Source organism: Macaca fascicularis, chromosome 5 (assembly GCF_037993035.2).
Source record: "Macaca fascicularis isolate 582-1 chromosome 5, T2T-MFA8v1.1".
NCBI classification, from domain to species: Eukaryota; Metazoa; Chordata; class Mammalia; order Primates; family Cercopithecidae; genus Macaca; species Macaca fascicularis.
In genome coordinates this window covers 55,047,955-55,065,426 of record NC_088379.1, presented here as the reverse complement: position 1 = coordinate 55,065,426, position 17,472 = coordinate 55,047,955, and the positions used below count along the sequence as shown (strand labels likewise).

The window sequence follows — 17,472 nt, the reverse complement described above, 5'->3', positions numbered from 1 at the left end:
ACTAATTACACTTGAGTTTTCTTAAAGTTGGGGATTCATAGGTAAAATTAATGTTGTTTTTGCTTTAAAATTCTATGAGAAAAATATTCTCAGAAAAGACAAGACTGCTTAGACAGTAATAATAAAAGGAACAAGTTTATATGTACCTTCTTATAGATTGTAAAATAGCATATGTTCATTTATCTAACCTTGTTAAAGGAAAGTTGCAAGTTAATGAATGCTTTATGTTTTTTGAATTCCCAAACTCAATTTTTATTAGACTGATTTCTGTGTGAATCACATATTTATTTGCATTCTTAAAATATAATGATGATTAACCTTTTGTTAATAATTAAGAATTATTATTAGACTATCAATTTCTACATTGTAATATGTAACTTTCTCAGGGCTTAATTGTATATGTGTGGCAATTTGATTTTAGTCAATTATTTTGGTCCATTATCTCTTATCTGGATAGACTTTACCCCTTAGCCCATTTTGACTCTTTTGATTCCCCTAACCCTAGATGAAATTTTTTTGAAAGTCAGATGAGGAAGTTTCTTTGGCTCTCAAGATAGAATCTAAGATATGGCTGATCCCTGTCTTCCTTGCCAGTCTCATCTCACCTTACTGTCTCCTCTGCTTCCTAGAGCATATCAGCATACATTAAGTTGTAAAGAAAGCATACTGGCTTTCTTTGAGTTATTCAAAGTCATGAAGCTCTTTCCTAAACTGATGGCATTTGTACATAGTACTCACTATCGCTAGTATATTGTGCTCGCAAGTCTCTGCCTGGTTGATTCCTAATTATCCTTCAATCTCAAGTATCACTTCCTTAGACCTGATCTGATACCCTCTCTTCCTCATCTTCCTTCACAATTTAAATTTAGGTTTCTTATATAATATGTTCTTTCATATTATTGTTATGATATACAATTATTACTATATATCTATTTGTGTGATTGCTTCTACCTTTAGACTGTAATTCTGTGATAACAGAAACCTTATTTTTGTTCACCACTGTTTAGCCCATAAATAGTATGGTGTTGAATAACTATTTCTTCAAACCAGTATTATAAGATATGCTTTGATCTCAGAGATGTTAAAAAAAAAAAAGTGGGCAATAGCATTAATAAGATCTTTATTTTAAGATGATCTCTGAAATGTAAAATGTGAAAAAATGTGTCATTGAATCAATATAGTATGATGTAATAAGCATCCTTACATGAGAATTATGAAAAAGCCAATTTCCCATTACTTGAAGCCATAAAGACATTTCTTAATTTGCTTGTGAATAGACTTTATTTATTAAAAATATGTCCTCTCAAAATTACTTTTTTGGTTAGCTGGGCAGGTAGTGAATCAAATGAATAAGAAGCTACAGACAGGTTTTACAGAACCAGAAGTGTTACAGATATTCTGTGATACCTGTGAAGCTGTTGCAAGGTTGCATCAGTGTAAGACTCCAATAATTCACCGGGATCTGAAGGTAAGAACTTTAGAATACCTATGGATTAAGTAATAAGTTGGAGTTAAAATGTTCTTAGACTATTTTCATCTAAATCAGTGTAAAAACTAGCTTTGAGATTGGTCTTTCCCTCCCCTTCTACATTTCCTGAGGTCATGTAAAGAATGACTGTAGATTTGAAATTGTGGTTTACTTGACTTTGAGGATTTCTAGCGTGGCTGTGGAGGCAGATTTTGTACCTTCTACCCTGCATCCCTGTTTTCTATAGTAGGCTTCTTTAAAAGGTTTCGTTTGAACAGAAATGTGATTTTCACTGATATTTGTTAAACGTCTGTCCACACTATTGTCTCTCAGTTCAGCCAGCATTCCTCCTATTTCCTGTAATCCATATTAAGCATCAAGGTGTTCTCAAGGGATACTGGAGGAGACCATAAGTGGGTCTCTTTTTCTATTTCTTTATAATTTAGTACAGTTTTCTGTTATTTTCTCTAATTTGGTGGTGGTTACCTTGAAGGTCACTTCATCGTCTGTGGACTCTTGACCTCTTATATTGGTACCCACCTGTTACACTGAAAAAAGTCCCCAAAGAATATTGAATATTCTGGCGTTATATTGCTAGAGATATAATTTATCACCACAGGTGTCCTCTTTCATGCCCACAAGAACACTGAGATTACAAAAATTACTCTTCCTGAATTGCTTTATGCCTAGATAGTCCCCTGGCTACCCTTTCCACTCCTTCAGGTCTGCTCAGGTTCACCTTCTCAGTGAGTCCCATTGTGAGCCACCTTATTTATCACTGCAGTCTAACCTGCTGTACCTTTTATTAGTCCGTATTACTTCCTGTGATACTGTATAATTTGCTTATGTACTATTCCTGTTATTTATTTTCTGCCTTCTCCCTCTAGAATGTAAGCTCCATGAAGGTCAAGACTTTTTTTTTTTTTCATTTTTAGTGATGTGTTTAAGCAATTAAAATAGTGCCTGGTAGACAGCAGAGTCTTAATAAATATTGAATGATTGAATCCCAGTTCTGACTGATTATACAGAATTTTATGAAATTTTATTATAAAATGCTTGTAAGATAAAAGAGAAAATGTCACTAAGAATATAGGCTGTTAATCATGAAAATATCATCTAGAAAACCTATGATAGTAGGAGATAAGGCAGGATTGAAATGCTTAACTGCAGGCCTCTGGCCTTAATTTGGATAACCAGTGTAGTTCTTTTGAATGTGCAGCTTTTCCATTTCCCCTAATAATTTGATACGATTTTTTGTGCTATTATGGTTAATTAATTTTTTTGCATACAAAGTTGATATCTTCAGCTGACTCTTCTTTAAATTCAGAAAACATTTAACTGCATAATTTTGTATTGTCCATATTTTATATGCTTAGTTCTTTTTATATGTGTAAACATATGTAAAAAATATATGTTTTCAGTAGATTTCTTTCTGAATCTTTATTTTGTACAAATTTTTAAAATATAGTAACGTGAAATATAGAAGAAAAGTTATAATGAAACAGTATTTTGATGAAATGGAAATAAATGAATTATTTATCTAAGACTATCATAAAAATAAAAGACATTGTGAAAAAACATGTAATAGTAATTTATTAGGTGCTTACCATATTCCAGACTGTTCTAAGCACTTTACATATTTTAACTCATTTAATGTTCACTACAGTTCCATATGGCAGATTCATATTCTAATTGTCCGTATTTTACATAAAGAAACTATAGCACAAGAGTGGTTAAGCAGATTGTCCAAGGGTCCATATACTAGTTAGTAGCAGATTGGGCTCTGAACCCACATTTTACTATTCAAGAAACTGACTATAATAATTTATTTTAGTTACTACAACCCTGATCTCCAAATTAAGTCAAATTTGTATTTTTCAGTGTAGTATTTTAAATAAAAATGGTACTGGAAGTCAAAGATGGAATTCCAGTGGTTTCCATTATACCTATAGAGAAGCAAAAGTGTCAGAAAAGGAGAAAAGTGGAAGTATAGTAAAAGAGAGAAGCTGGACTCTGCCAGGTACTAGTTCTTCTCTTTCATAAAAGCAGTTTTAGGGAGGATTTAGGGTTTCTTTGCCCCTGTACAAATCAACCTGGGGTGGAAGAAGCGTTTCTCTGTTCTTAGTAAGAGAAGCAGTAGACATCGTATATTTTTGCTCCCGTTCATTTGTTCTTCCTCATAATTTGGGTATCTTATGTCTATATATGTTTGTGTGTACTGTGCGTGTGTGTGTATATATATATATATGAGACACATATTTACATATTTTTGTATATGGCATAGACCGTTCAGTGTTTATTGTGTAAAAATAAACTGTTTGTAAAAATAACCATTTTTTACAATGGTTGTAAAAAGTTAATTTTCACTTTGAAAATACTAATTATTGATTTTCTTTTCTTAAGGTAGAAAATATTTTGTTGAATGATGGTGGGAACTATGTACTTTGTGACTTTGGCAGTGCCACTAATAAATTTCTTAATCCTCAAAAAGATGGAGTTAATATAGTAGAAGAAGAAATTAAAAAGTAAGTATTTGTCTTTATTGCACTTTTGTCATGGTAATTTTAGTTAACTCGAGTTTCTGACCAGCACTGGTAAATACAGATTTTAGGTATTTCATTTATAGATTTCTTTGGAATATTTCTGTGCCATAGATTTGATTAATTCATGTCTGGTCTAGCTCAGTAGGAAATATGTTTTGCCATAGATGCCGATTTTTTAGTCTACATTTGAACAGATTTAGAAAGAAATTTGTTAAATAAGCTGTAGTAATTAGTGAAATTGTTAAAGGGAGTTTGAAATGATTCTTGAGTTCAGTTAAACATCTTTGTTTTTACTGATACTGAGGGTTTGTGCTTGTTAAGAAAAAGTTAAATTATTTGAAAACATTTAAGCTTTTACTTCTTATTTAATATTAAAAGAATTGACTTTTTTATGCACTGAAAACTATGTAGAAAATGAAAGTGTTAAGACTGCATCATCACTGTTACTTTGTAATGATATACTGGAAAGCTCTGGAATGGAAATATGTCATGTCTACTTTATGTTCTCTTAATCCTGTGCTTTCCGTGGTTGCTAGAGTACCTGTGAGAATCTTTTGCTGACTTTTCTGCTTTCTACTTTTAGAAAATGGAACTGTTTGTAAATTTTAGGTTATCTTAATAAAGTGATACAGAATGCAGAAAGATCTCTCAGAATAGGACTTTCTAAATAGTTAGCTTTTCTGAATTGCCTTTCATCACTTCCTCACAAATTCCCTATTGCCTAATACTATGTCAGAGCCATCATTTGAACTGCAATATTTTGAAATAGTTCAAATACAGCTGATTTTACTCTGGCGCATTTGTATAATACCGTGGATTTCGATGCTACATACTACTACTCAGGAAACTTAGCCTATGATGATTATGTTAGATTTAGTAAAAACAAACACGTTAGTAAATATATAAAGTCCTGAAGAACACAAGAATAATAAAGTATTGAATTGGCTTATTGGAAAATATATGTATATAACTTAAAAAATTTATTGGATTGTGATGTTTAGTGGCTGCTGTATAGGTTTCTGTCCAAGCATCCCTGACCTGCTAGACATTTTATTTCTTGCTGTTGCCTTCTGAAGTATGAGGTTCAATTGAATGTTTTATTAGCGATGAACAAAAGTTCATAAGGGGTTCTCTGGTCCTTTGTGGCTCAATTAATGGACTAACTTCATTCAATTGACAAGTATTTATTAAGGGCCAACACTTTCTTGATGCTGGGGTGGGGGTATAGTGAATAAAAATCCTGTTTTGGTGAAGTTTATATTTCTGGTTTCTTAGGTCATTCCTCCGTAGTAGTAGTATTCAGACTCTCTCACCAGTCAGAGTGATTTGGAAAAAGTAAGATAGTAGAATGTTGAGTTTTAAGATACTTCTTGCAAAATAAAATGTAAGACCATTCAATCCGAATCTTAAATTATGCCATGATATAGGATATCCATTCATATTCTGATCATTTCTAACATGAGATTTGAGCACTGCTTCCTTAAAATGTTCTGTTCATAATAAATATGGGGGTTTTCTGTGGATAAAAATTTATTCACAATACCTTTTGATTTCAAATAGCTTATTATGGCAGTCAGTATTAGAAATATACTTAATGAGTGCAGTTAGATTGTAGCAACTAGATTACTTTTAAAACAATTATAAAAACAAACTCAAAAGAGATTTACTACTGTGTCAAGGAAGTAAATTTGAAAACATTTAAGCTTTTACTTCTTATTTAATGTTAAAAGGATTGACTTTTTTATTCATTGAAAAGTATGTAGAAAATGAAAGTGTTAAGACTGCATCATCACTATTACTTTATAATGTAACATGAAGTCCATAAAAATAAATTCCTTAGTAAATATATAAATTAAGTTTTTGAGAATGTGGAAGTTTTACTTTTAAGTTAATAGACTAAAATATTTTGATAAGGAGACTATAATAGCCAAATTGTGTTATTTCACATAAGAAATTCAAGGAGAACTCTTTCCAATATATTGTCATTATTTAAGATTTTTCTAATAAAGAAAATTAAGTTTTTAGATTATTAGAAATACTGTTGTATTTGTTGAATAAAAATGTATATAGATGCTTTGTATTGTTTAATCCTTGATGGGTTTTTTAATGAGCTTTTTACAAAGAGTATTATTCTATATAATGTTATTGAGCCTAAAAGACTTTTTTTGTAGTGTTTTATGTAGAAACAATGTATTATCTGTCTTTTTTTTTTTTATATATATATCTCCACTCCATTTCACTCATTTACTGCCAGGTATACGACTCTGTCATACAGAGCCCCTGAAATGATCAACCTTTATGGAGGGAAACCCATCACCACCAAGGCTGATATCTGGGTAAGGCCAAGAAAGGCTGAAACTTGCTCTAACCAAATTAAAAAATCTGAGTTCAGTTGATTTTTTTTTCTCTGCTCCCCAAACGGCATTTCGTAATAAGTGGAAGAGAGTGATGTACAGTAGAGCTTCTTATTCGGGAGAAGAAAAATACTAGAACATTTTATCTTCTCAATCCTGAGATGGAAAGCTTATGTATCAGAAAACATAAAAAACTTCAGTATAATGTAACTTTTTAACCACAGTATTTTTTTAGGATTTAGATCATATATGAGTGTTAACATTTTTTTGAGTGGAAGTTTGGTTGATCAAAATACAGAAAAGCTCGACATAACGATTAAGTCATTATACAATAATTTTCTGGAATATTTTAGGATCTTTTTAATGGAAATTGATATGAATAAATGTTTTTCTGATTGCAGTATAAACATACCAGTGACTAGCTTCTGTACATTGAAGGTCTTTATCATTTAGCCTGTGTATATCTGGATATAATTACTGAGATAGACCATATTTCTTTGTAGTTGAACTTTGTTAGAATATAGACATCTCTTTAGAACATATTCTATAAGTAAAATATGCTTGTGATTGTATTTAATAAACTAGGAAAAGAGTATTTTAAGTGTTAATTCATTTAAATTCAACAGTTATTTAGCTGTATCTATCATAAGTGACCATGTTAGGAATTGAGGAATAAAATTCTTTGGAAATAGTTCCAGGGTTTACAGAAATATCAGATTTATTTTGTTTTGAAAACATAATGTTCAGAAAATTGTCAGGCATAATGTGTGAAACCAAATGAGTGTCTCCTTGGTTTTCCTTTCCTGGCCTCCTCCCTTTTAGGGTTGGGGTACCAAAGTCTTGAGAGACAAATATTCTTTTGTAAGGTTATTAAAAAAAATCTTTAATATCTTTTTATCTATATAACATTTATACATTCACCAAGCAGTAATTCCTTGTGGTAGATTAATTTTTAAAAATCATATATACAATTTAATCAATTAACAATAGGTTTATTAGTTAATTAGATCTCCAGCTTACATAACTCAAATTTCGTTTGCTTTCTGCAGCATTAGCATTTGACTCATTGAATGGCTTATAGTAAAGATGAAGGTTATTATAATGTAGAAAGCAAATTAAACTGGATCTTAATTTATAAAATCGAGGTATTAGAAGAGGTGATTATGGAGGTCTTTTCTGGCCTAATTTTGTGCTGCTGTTGAGTTCCATATTACCTGAAAAGAGTATTTCAATAGCAGATAAACAATAGGCATCATACTTTTCGTTTTGAAGCCATTGAAGGTTTATTGAAAAAAAATTATTCTCTGAGCACATGACTGTTATCCAATACCTTAACAAAAAGGAGGAGATCCTTTTTTGGGTTATTTTTTCCTCAGACTTAGTATGCCAGTGAGGTAGCATACTAAATTGTCAGTGATACTTTTAAAATTTGTACTGTTTATATATTAGTTACGGAGTAGAGATTCCGTGATGGGAAAAAAACAAAAACAAAAAAACCCAAAAAAACAAAAAACCCATAATTAGAGAACAGTGTGTTTGTATGCTTGAAAGAGGGAGAATTTTAATTTCCATGATGCCATTTTTATGCTGTCTTACTTAGCTCAGCTGAAACACAAGTTTGCTACGTTTTAGGTGTGAATTCAGTAATATCCAGAAAAAAATATTCAATTCACATTGGCCAAGAACTATATCTTTCATCCTGCTTCAACGTAGTACTGATTCAGAGTTACGATATTGAAGTATGATATTGAAACATTTAGCACTTCATATTTTAGAAAATAATTATTAAAAAAAATTTTTTTTTGCTTGGAAGTTTGTTTTAGGTTGTTATTTTTATCCTGAGATTTAGGATGCTGATTTTATAAAGTATTAGAAAATTCATTGGTTCCCTTGTACATTGGTTCCCTTGTTTCTTGTACAATTAGAAAATTGTATTAGAAAATTAACTGAATTTTCTAATTAGAAAATTAATTAGTGAATTAGAAAATTCACTGGTTCCCTCCTGTTTCTTGTACAATTCTCATTGAGATGGATAAAAAGGGAAATACCTTTGATGTGAAAAAATTAGTATACCTCATTGTGTTCACACTTTACGAAGCAGAGTATTTAGATTTATATATTTTTAAAGTATACTTGTGTTGCTAAAATTGTTATCTGGGAACCCTACAATATTTACTCTAACACAAGACAAATTCCTAAAGTTTGATTGACAAAATAAAACTGGCTAAAATGGAGATTTTTTTTTTTGCCTAGACTATCATCTAGACAGTGCAAAGAAAGATGTAATCTAATGTGGACATTATACTATTAATAGCATTTTTTTTTTAAGTGTTGTTAAGGGAGCCTTATGTTCAATTTGCTGTATATGAGCTGAAAATATCTTCCTTCAAGAAAAAAGCATCCATAAATCTTTTGTAACCATACAGAACTGGTTATCCCTACTTCAAATCTTTATAATTTTGTCATGTAATAACCCAGTAATTTTTTTGAACTAACATTAAAATTTTTAGAGCTTTTGAACTGTTTTCATTGGAATATTGCTACAATATTGAAAACAATCTTTTGTAAATTACTGTTACTGAACTCACCAAGGGTGTTTAGGTCTATTATAATAATTATAAAAATTAATTCATAATAATTATAAAAATTAGTGCACTTGTTAGCTGAGTTTACTAAGTTGATACGTGGAGAAAATTTAACAAAGGAAAGCTGACTTGCTAATTTTTAGATAATAAGGCTAAATTTCAGTATTGCTGATGTAAGTGTATACTAACTTGGATAATTTTATACAATTTGGTTAGAATTGGAAATACCCCTTACACTCTTAAGGCCTGTAGGTGACACTTCTTGAGAAAAAGTAATGATTTCTTGAGCCAAAAAATCACTTACAAAAATTCCTTCTCAAGTTTAAGCTGTTAGCACCTTAGCTAGAAATTTCCTGTGCTACTTTTATAGATGCAATTGGTATTTTAGGGTGTTTTGCCCTCATTGTCAGCAAGTAGATTTATTGGTGCGTTGATAGTTACGAAGCCATGCAGGTTAAGCAGACAGAGCACTTCCCTTTTGAATTTTAATATAGATTACCCAGGTTACAAATACAAATATAATTAGTATAATGTGCAGTAGAAGTTGGAGGGTTATATCTAGAAACAGAGAACTTAATTTTTATAGTGTAAAATAATGAGGTGTGCCTGGTAAATAGTAAGAATTTACTGATGGTTGTCTGATAAGTTTAACTGTGCTGGCTAATTCGTATTTGGAATCCCAGAACTTTTAAACATGCTTTGTACTGAATTTGTAAAAATACTGTTAAAGAAGAAGCCTTGTACTTTGTTGGTTATATGCTAGTTTTGTACTAAGTATATATCTTCCTGTGGAAGAAATAAAAGTTTAATTTTTTTCCAAAAGGAACAAGCTACTTCTAATTTTTATGATACCATTAATTCGGCCAACTAGCCACAGATGTGATAGAAGATCATGGAAATGATAGTTAAATGTCTTTTCAAAAATTAAATGTATTAATTTGAGAAATAATTTGTAAAAAGATTGTTGCAGTATAGAAACATGCCTTTTTAAAAATAACATTTAGTTTTTGGCTCTTTTTATGTCTTGCTTACTTGAGCTCTAATGATATTCATGCTTCTTTGGTTTACAGGCACTGGGATGTCTACTCTATAAACTTTGTTTCTTCACTCTTCCTTTTGGTGAGAGTCAGGTTGCTATCTGTGATGGCAACTTCACAATCCCAGACAATTCTCGTTACTCCTATAACATACATTGCTTAATAAGTAAGTATTCGGAAATATATATGAAAATATTGTAGGATACTGTACTTAGGGCCTACTATTTACATTCCTTTACTTAAATCCAGTCTGTATTTCATATATTATAATTTTGTGAAACTATAGTAAAGAAAAAAATATTTAAAAAGGTGTTTGAAAACTTACATAAGAATGAAAGCAACCTAATTATTGATTAATATAGATGTTTTTAAGCCCCTCAGTAAGATTTAGTAGCACACACCAAGGGATAATGTCAGAAGGGCTAGTCTCCGAGAGGCCCTAGATTTCAAAAGAATACTTGAGTTTTTCTTCCAACCTCCTTTAAGATTTTTTTCTTCCATTTTGGTAGGTACTGTAATTTAACTTTTTATATATCTACACGGTAAAATTTATTAAAAAGGTTTGAGGAGGGGGAAGGACCACCAGCTATTAAATTAGGAAGCTACAATATTTAAACAGCTCCTCTTAACATGGGGTGTGTCTAGCATTAAGTGTGTCTAGCGTTTCTGCTTTGTTTTCTGCATTCAAGTGCCCCTTGTTGTAGCTTCCAGCTCACTGGAATAGAAAAGAGAGAAATAGAAATATATTTGAGGTTTGTGTGATGAAGATGGCAGTTCAACTTTCTCAGCCATTTGTGGGCAAAAAATAAGACTGGATCTCTATTTCATTCTTTATGCTAAAATTGCAGATAAATCAAAGATTTAAATATAAAAATAAAACAAATGTACTTGAAGAAAATAAGTGTGAAATTATTATAACAGTAGAATATGGAATTTATAAGCTAGACATTTAATCCCAGGAACTGTATTAAAAAAAGATTAATGCATTGCCATATAACTTTAAACCATTAAAAGTTCCCCCAGACTCATGAACCCAAACTCATAAATTAGAAATATTTGTTACTCATTTGATATGTCTAAGTTTTATAATTTTTGATGGTTGTGTAAATCATAAAAGGGTAAAAATTCCAAAAAAGATAAAAAATGCCCAAAAGAAAAAGGGAGCATAGAAGAAATCTAGTCTGACTTGTGATTTAATTTGCTTACAGTAGTAGGATCTTATTTTCTTGTGATTAGGTTTTTCTTTTTTTCTCTGTGTGTGTGTGTATGTATGTATGTGGGAGTGTGGTGGAGTTATGTGTGTTTGTGATGGTAAGATGGAAAAAATAAATACTACTGATAATTTTAGATCTAATTAGGCTCTAGTTAATTGATGCATTACAGTATATTATATGCTTCCTTTATTTGTCAGTAAATGTGCTAATTTTAGTTTTTATCGTTGCTAGTATAAATTTGATTGTGTATTATGTCTTTGGACTTATTTCTGAGAGCTAGGCAAAAATAACGAAAGGTTGAAAAAACATAAAAGCATTCAAGTCAATCTGAAATTATATTTCTGGTATTTTACCTCCTGTCAGAGGGCTTTATAGACTTTTAAAATACTGTATTGAGTAGTAAAAGCTTAATAAAGTAGAGATTTTAAAACCATAATGTACTTACCTGTAATGTAATGTGTTTTAGAAAATATTTAGATTCTTCACAATTTTATTCTTTTGCTTTGTCTTCTTTAAGAGACAAGGTCTCATTCTGTGGCCCAGGCCCTGCTGGAGTACAGTGGTGTGATCAAAGCTCACTGTAACTTCAAATTCCTGGCCTCAAGCGATCCTCCCACCTCAGCCTCCTGAGTAGCTGGGACTATAGACATGTGCCACCGTGCTGGGCTATTTTTTAAATTTTTGTAGAGATTGAGTCTTGCTGTATACCCAGGCTGGTCTCAAACTCCTGGCCTTGAGCAGTCCTGCCACCAGTCTCCCAAAGTGTTGGGATTACAGGCATGAACCACCATGTCCGGCGTGCGATTTTATTTTTTATATTTTTCAAATGTGGCCTTTTGTGTCTTTTGCCATTTTTTTTCAGTGTCTCTGTGTTTATAATATGTAGTTAGTGATTTATATTACTTTTAAATAAATCCTACATTCAGAAAATCAGGAATTCCTAGCTTCCCTCGTAGTTTTTGAATGTGAAACCTTTGTCAGTTGTGTATTCATGCAATGTAGTTTTTTCTATATATTAACATAAGATAAAGCATAAGAAGATATACATCTTTTTAGTATTAGTTCCATTTGCATCCATTTCATAGCACACAGAAATTTTGAAAATGAAATAGCTTTGACAAATCTTTGTTAAAACTGTATGGTTTGTGGTTACTTAAGAATTTGAATATACTTTTTCTTGTTACTAATTTAGGTCAAGAGTAGTTACCATTATTTACTCTTCATAAAGCTTAGTTGAACTATTAAGTTCTTTCTTTCCTGGAGACTTTTCCTCTTAAAAGTAATGGAGTCAATTGTTTAGAACTTTTCTTAGCTTTTGTTAACTCTCCCAATAGACAAATAATGGGGCCAACATGGGGGATGAGGAAAGAAGCACTTTGCATTTCCAGATCCAAGAGTTGAATTTAGAGAACCATTTAGAGGAGAATGAGAAGCGTAACTAACAGGATTACTGAATGGTTATGAATAATGTACCGAAAGCTGGCTGCCTCAGTTTTCTTTTGGCTCCTGTGTTGTAAGGTGATTAAAGAAGTACATTGCAGAGATTAAGAGCAAGACTTCTAGAGCCAGTGTTGGATTGCATCTGCTCTGTCTGTTTGGTATGGAACATTGAGCACCTCCATTTATCTCAGTCTTCCCATTTCTAAAAGGGTCATTTAAAAAGTACCCACCTCTTAGGGTTATTGTGAGAATTAAATGAAAGACGAAAAGTGCTTTTTAGTAAGAGATAGCCTTTAATACTGCAGTCATTATTACTGTAACAACTAGCACTACAACTACTCTTGATATCAATATTACAATTCTTTATCTAACTTAATTTCTGATTTCTGGATAGGGGCAGGACATGCTGTCAGATACTAGAGCATACTTTCCCTGCAGAAATGTCTTCGGATGCTTTGAAGTGGAATTTGGTTTTATGGGTTAATGGTGGATCTACCAAAGGCTTACCATAAATTATCATCTATTCTAGAATATACTGTAAATATAACTACTAAGATTATTTTTCTTATCTCCTTATTTTGTACAGTAAGGTAGTGATGAACACCAGGTAAAAGTTTTTTTTTTTTTTTTAAACTTTTGGGTCTTCTCACTTACTGCTTTATGGTTTCTTTATCTTTGCTCTTAAGAGCTCATGTATTGGGGCTAAATTTATTATTATTTTTATTATCATTTATTTATTTTTTGAGACCATGTCTCACTCTGTCATCCAGGCTGGAGAGCAGTGGTGTGATCTTGACTTACTATAACCTCCACCTCCCAGGTTCAAGTGATTCTCCTGCCACAGCTCCCTGAGTAGCTGGGACTACGGGCCTATGCCACCATGCCTGGCTAATTTTTATATTTTTAGTAGAGATAGGGTTTCACCATGTTGGTCAGGCTGGTCTTGAACTCCTGACCTCGGTGATCTGCCTGCCTCAGCCTCCCAAAGTGCTGGGATTATAGGCATGAGCCACCATGCCCAGCTATTTATTTATTTATTTAGAGACAGGATCTAGCTATGTTGCCCAGACTGGTCTCAACCTTCTGGGCTCTGATCTTCCTGAGTAACTGGTACTATAGGTGTGAGCCACTGTGACTGGTTCGATTAGGTTTAAATTTATTTCAATACCCATATTGTGGGAAATCAGGAATTTGCTTGCTTGTTTTTACTAAATTCAAATTTATTATGGAAATTTAATAATTTCTACAAATACTGACAGAGCAGTGCAATAAATTTTCATGTACCTCATGAAAATACCTCACCCATCCTCAGTGGTTATCAATTTATGGCCATTCTTGTTTCCTCTGTAACCTCACCCACCCTCTTCTCCTATATTATTTTTGAAAAAAAGAATCTCAGCTACTTCAAAGTACCTTTGAAATGAAAGATTAAGATAGGGTTTCCTTGGAGCTTTTCAATCATCGGCTCTGGGTTACTACTTGAATAGCTGTAGAGAGAGGGCTCTGATCAGTAACTTTTTGGGGTAGTTACTAGGACTATTCCAAATGTATTATCCTGGCATTTTTTAGTGCTACTTAATGTTTTAGTTATGATTGAACATATTATCAGCTATTAAATTTAGTTTCATTTCAGCACCCGTATAATAAGGTATGTAGGACACATGTTACATAGTAACATGTAAGTTTCTGTAACAATGTCTAGGTTAACAGATAGAAATAATGTTGATGCATGAAATATTTATGGTTGGAAAATTAGAGTGGATGTTTCCATTTCAGGGAAATTAAGGGTAATAACTTGAAGTTTGTAGGAGAGAACAATGTGTCTTTATGGAGGGAAAACCAAACAAATTTTAAGCAGAAAAATTGTTTTGAGACTTCTATCCAAAGTATTTTCTTTTTAAATTTGTTGAGCTATTAGATTAGAGATGGTGGCTTAACTTTATTTAGGCCCAGGCATGGATCCTTTGTTTTGTGTAACTTGATGGTAACTACTTTAATTTTTGGCTTGGGTCCTTGACTAAACCATAATATAAATTGACTGCTGCAACAGCAACTCCTTTAGCTTCTATTTTTGTTGGAATGTGCAGGGATTTTGTGCTTTTCTATGCAATATTAGTAGAGGCATAATTAATTGAATTGCCTCAGACCAGTGTCTACATCAATAGGAAATATTGTTGTAGTTTAGTCATATACTACCTTCAGTACTGAAGCTCTATTTTGTGTTCTTAGGTTGTGTTAGTAGTATTTGTGTCAATAGAAAGATTTACACAATTGAGTGAGCAGAGGAATATTATTTCTTGTGGCTAAGTTTTAAAAAGTTGATTTTATATTTATAATAGAATCAGATTCAGTGGTAATGGTCTTGTGATGATTCACGTGATCATTTTAAGTTAACAACGGTGTATTCTAGCTTCTCTGCCTTTTTTGTTTGTTTTTAGACCTAATCACAAAATACTACTTTTAGGTGAACTGAACACATAGATTCCTTAATCCGTTTCTTTTCCCCAAAAGCATATTTTGTTAATAGATGATATAGTTTTATTGTCATGAAGTAGCAATTAATAAAACACTAAACTCAAGGTTTAATTATTTGCAGGAGAAAATGGCTTTAGAAAAACTATAAAAATTGAAGGGTCAATTTCTTGCCTTTTTTTTTTTTTTTTTTTTTTTTTAAAAAAAAAAGAGGCAGGATCTTTCTGTCGCCTGTGCTGGTTTGCAATGGTGAGATCATAGCTCACTGCAGCCTTGAACTCCCAAGCTCAAGCCACCCTCTCACCTCAGCCTCCTAAGTAGTTGGGATTACAGGCGAGAGTCACCATGCCTGAGTGAAATTGTCCTTCTTCAATCAGTGTTTAGCTGTATTAAATGTGAGACCTCTGCACTCTAGACTACATCCTTTAGTAATCCAGTAGTACATTTTGCAACCCATTCTCTTGAAGAGTTCAGTAAATTATATTATCTTACTTAAGTGCTTAAAGATGCCTTCATGATTTTTTCCTTTTTTTAACTTGCTGATAATACTCAATTTAGAAATATTCAGAGATAAAAATGTAGCCAAGAGTTCTACCTGTGGGTTTTAGGTATGATTATTCATCTTTTCATACTTTGAATTTAGAACCAAGTCAGAGATGGTCCACTGGAGCTCATCAGGTAAAACTGTCAACTTTTTAGTATTGATAAAGCAAATTGCAGAATGAAATTTAGATCTAAAGCCAAAGGATCCTGTTTCTGTGTTCGCAACCTTCAGATTTACAAACATCCAGTCATAGGCAATGCTGAAAAACCTTTGACTTCTTTCACAGAGGCAGGTTACTTACAAAATATAGCAGAGAACATGTATGTTCTTAAAATAACCTGTTCTGAAAGAAAGATCACCAGAAATTGACGGATGGAGTTGCTTCATTCTTTTTTCTAGTCTAGCAATATGACAAATCACTATCTTTCCCATGGGGGAGAATGGGTTATAGTAATAGAGATAGTGGCACTACACTAGCACAGTGGCTTCAAACTTTTTGTGACTGTGATTCAATATATTAATAAAAAATATATTTTAGTTATGACCTGGTATACACACCACACACAGAATATACACACGTAAACTGAATCACATTTCATGAAATATTGCTTTTACCATATTAATATACTCTAATATTTTCTGTTCTTCTTTATTAAAATAAATAGTAGTTCTGACCTCTTGAGTTGATTTTATGTCACATAAATGGGATCAGTACAGTTAGGCAGACTAAACTGGCTCCAGCAGATATATTCCCACATGAAAACATGACCCAGGGAATGCGAGGTCTTTGTGTTTGCTTATAAGATAATATCAATTCTACCTGCAACCTAGCTACCTAATCATTAGAGGATTTGGTGTGCTTAACTTGAGTGACAGAAATACTTATACCCATATAGGTTAGGACACAAAATCTCAAATTTATTTTTTTCTCCCTTGGTGCTTCTCAACTGCTATGAAAGAAAACAAAAGAAAGAAAAACCAGGAATGCCTGAACTATCATTTAATTCCTCTCTGGATACTTGAAAAGTTTTTCTTGGATTAAGCCAGGCCACAAAAGAAATACATTCTTATACCATACCCCTTTCTTTTACTGCATGGCATTTAGGCCACTAGTCCATACTGATAGAGTGTTTAAAACATGACCCTGTGTCACTCACTGCTGTTCCTAAGGATGTTGTTCACTTTGTGTGAGCTATCTTTAGAAAGACTCAACGGAGAATTTGCTCTCTAGCTTTCAGTATCACGAATAGTGTTTTTCCTTAGCACCTGATTTGTTTTTGTATTAGATACACTGTGATTCATGTAATGGATCATATTGCCCTGTTTATATTGACAGCTAAAAAATGGAGAGCACATTTTGGGCCTGCATTTATGACCAAATTATATGTAGTTTATAACTTACCTCATTATCCTGTCCAACCCCCAAGCCATTATTTTTCCGTTAGTTTTAATTTTTTTATATATTAAAAAAAAAAAATCTTAGTTTTGTGTGCCACTTCAAGTTCTTTATAGGACTAAATATGTATAATTAGCTATTGTTGAAATTAGATTTTAAAAGCCAAATAAATTTGTTAGAATAGAAAAATAGGACTATACGTTTGTGAATTAGGTAGATTTCATGTGATTTGTTTGGTTTTTAAAATTATATGAATGAATAAGTATTTATTGTTAACAGTATGTTTAAATTTATCCCGATTTTGTGTACGGGTGTTATGTTAAAAACATTTAATATCTGTTGGTATCAAGATAAAATAAACTTTGTGGATTCCTCAGATCTTTTCTGGATTGAGTTTGAATATAAACTAGCAAATATTA

The 17,472-nt window shown here is 32.1% G+C and overlaps 1 protein-coding gene across 8 annotated transcripts in view; it reads left to right on the top strand.

Annotated features, from left to right (window-relative positions):
• BMP2K (BMP2 inducible kinase) overlaps window positions 1-17,472 on the top strand; it is a 143,356-nt gene that overhangs the window by 65,758 nt on the left and 60,126 nt on the right. For 3 of the 8 annotated variants that reach the window (XM_005554968.4, XM_005554967.4, XM_074039832.1), the window contains exons 4-7: window positions 1,326-1,468; window positions 3,872-3,993; window positions 6,266-6,347; window positions 10,021-10,153. In XM_005554968.4, the coding sequence (XP_005555025.3) occupies window positions 1,326-1,468; window positions 3,872-3,993; window positions 6,266-6,347; window positions 10,021-10,153 (480 nt within the window). The remainder of the gene's footprint in view (window positions 1-1,325; window positions 1,469-3,871; window positions 3,994-6,265; window positions 6,348-10,020; window positions 10,154-17,472) is intronic. The other 5 variants (XM_074039830.1, XM_074039827.1, XM_074039828.1 and 2 more) reach the window with 2 other exon arrangements.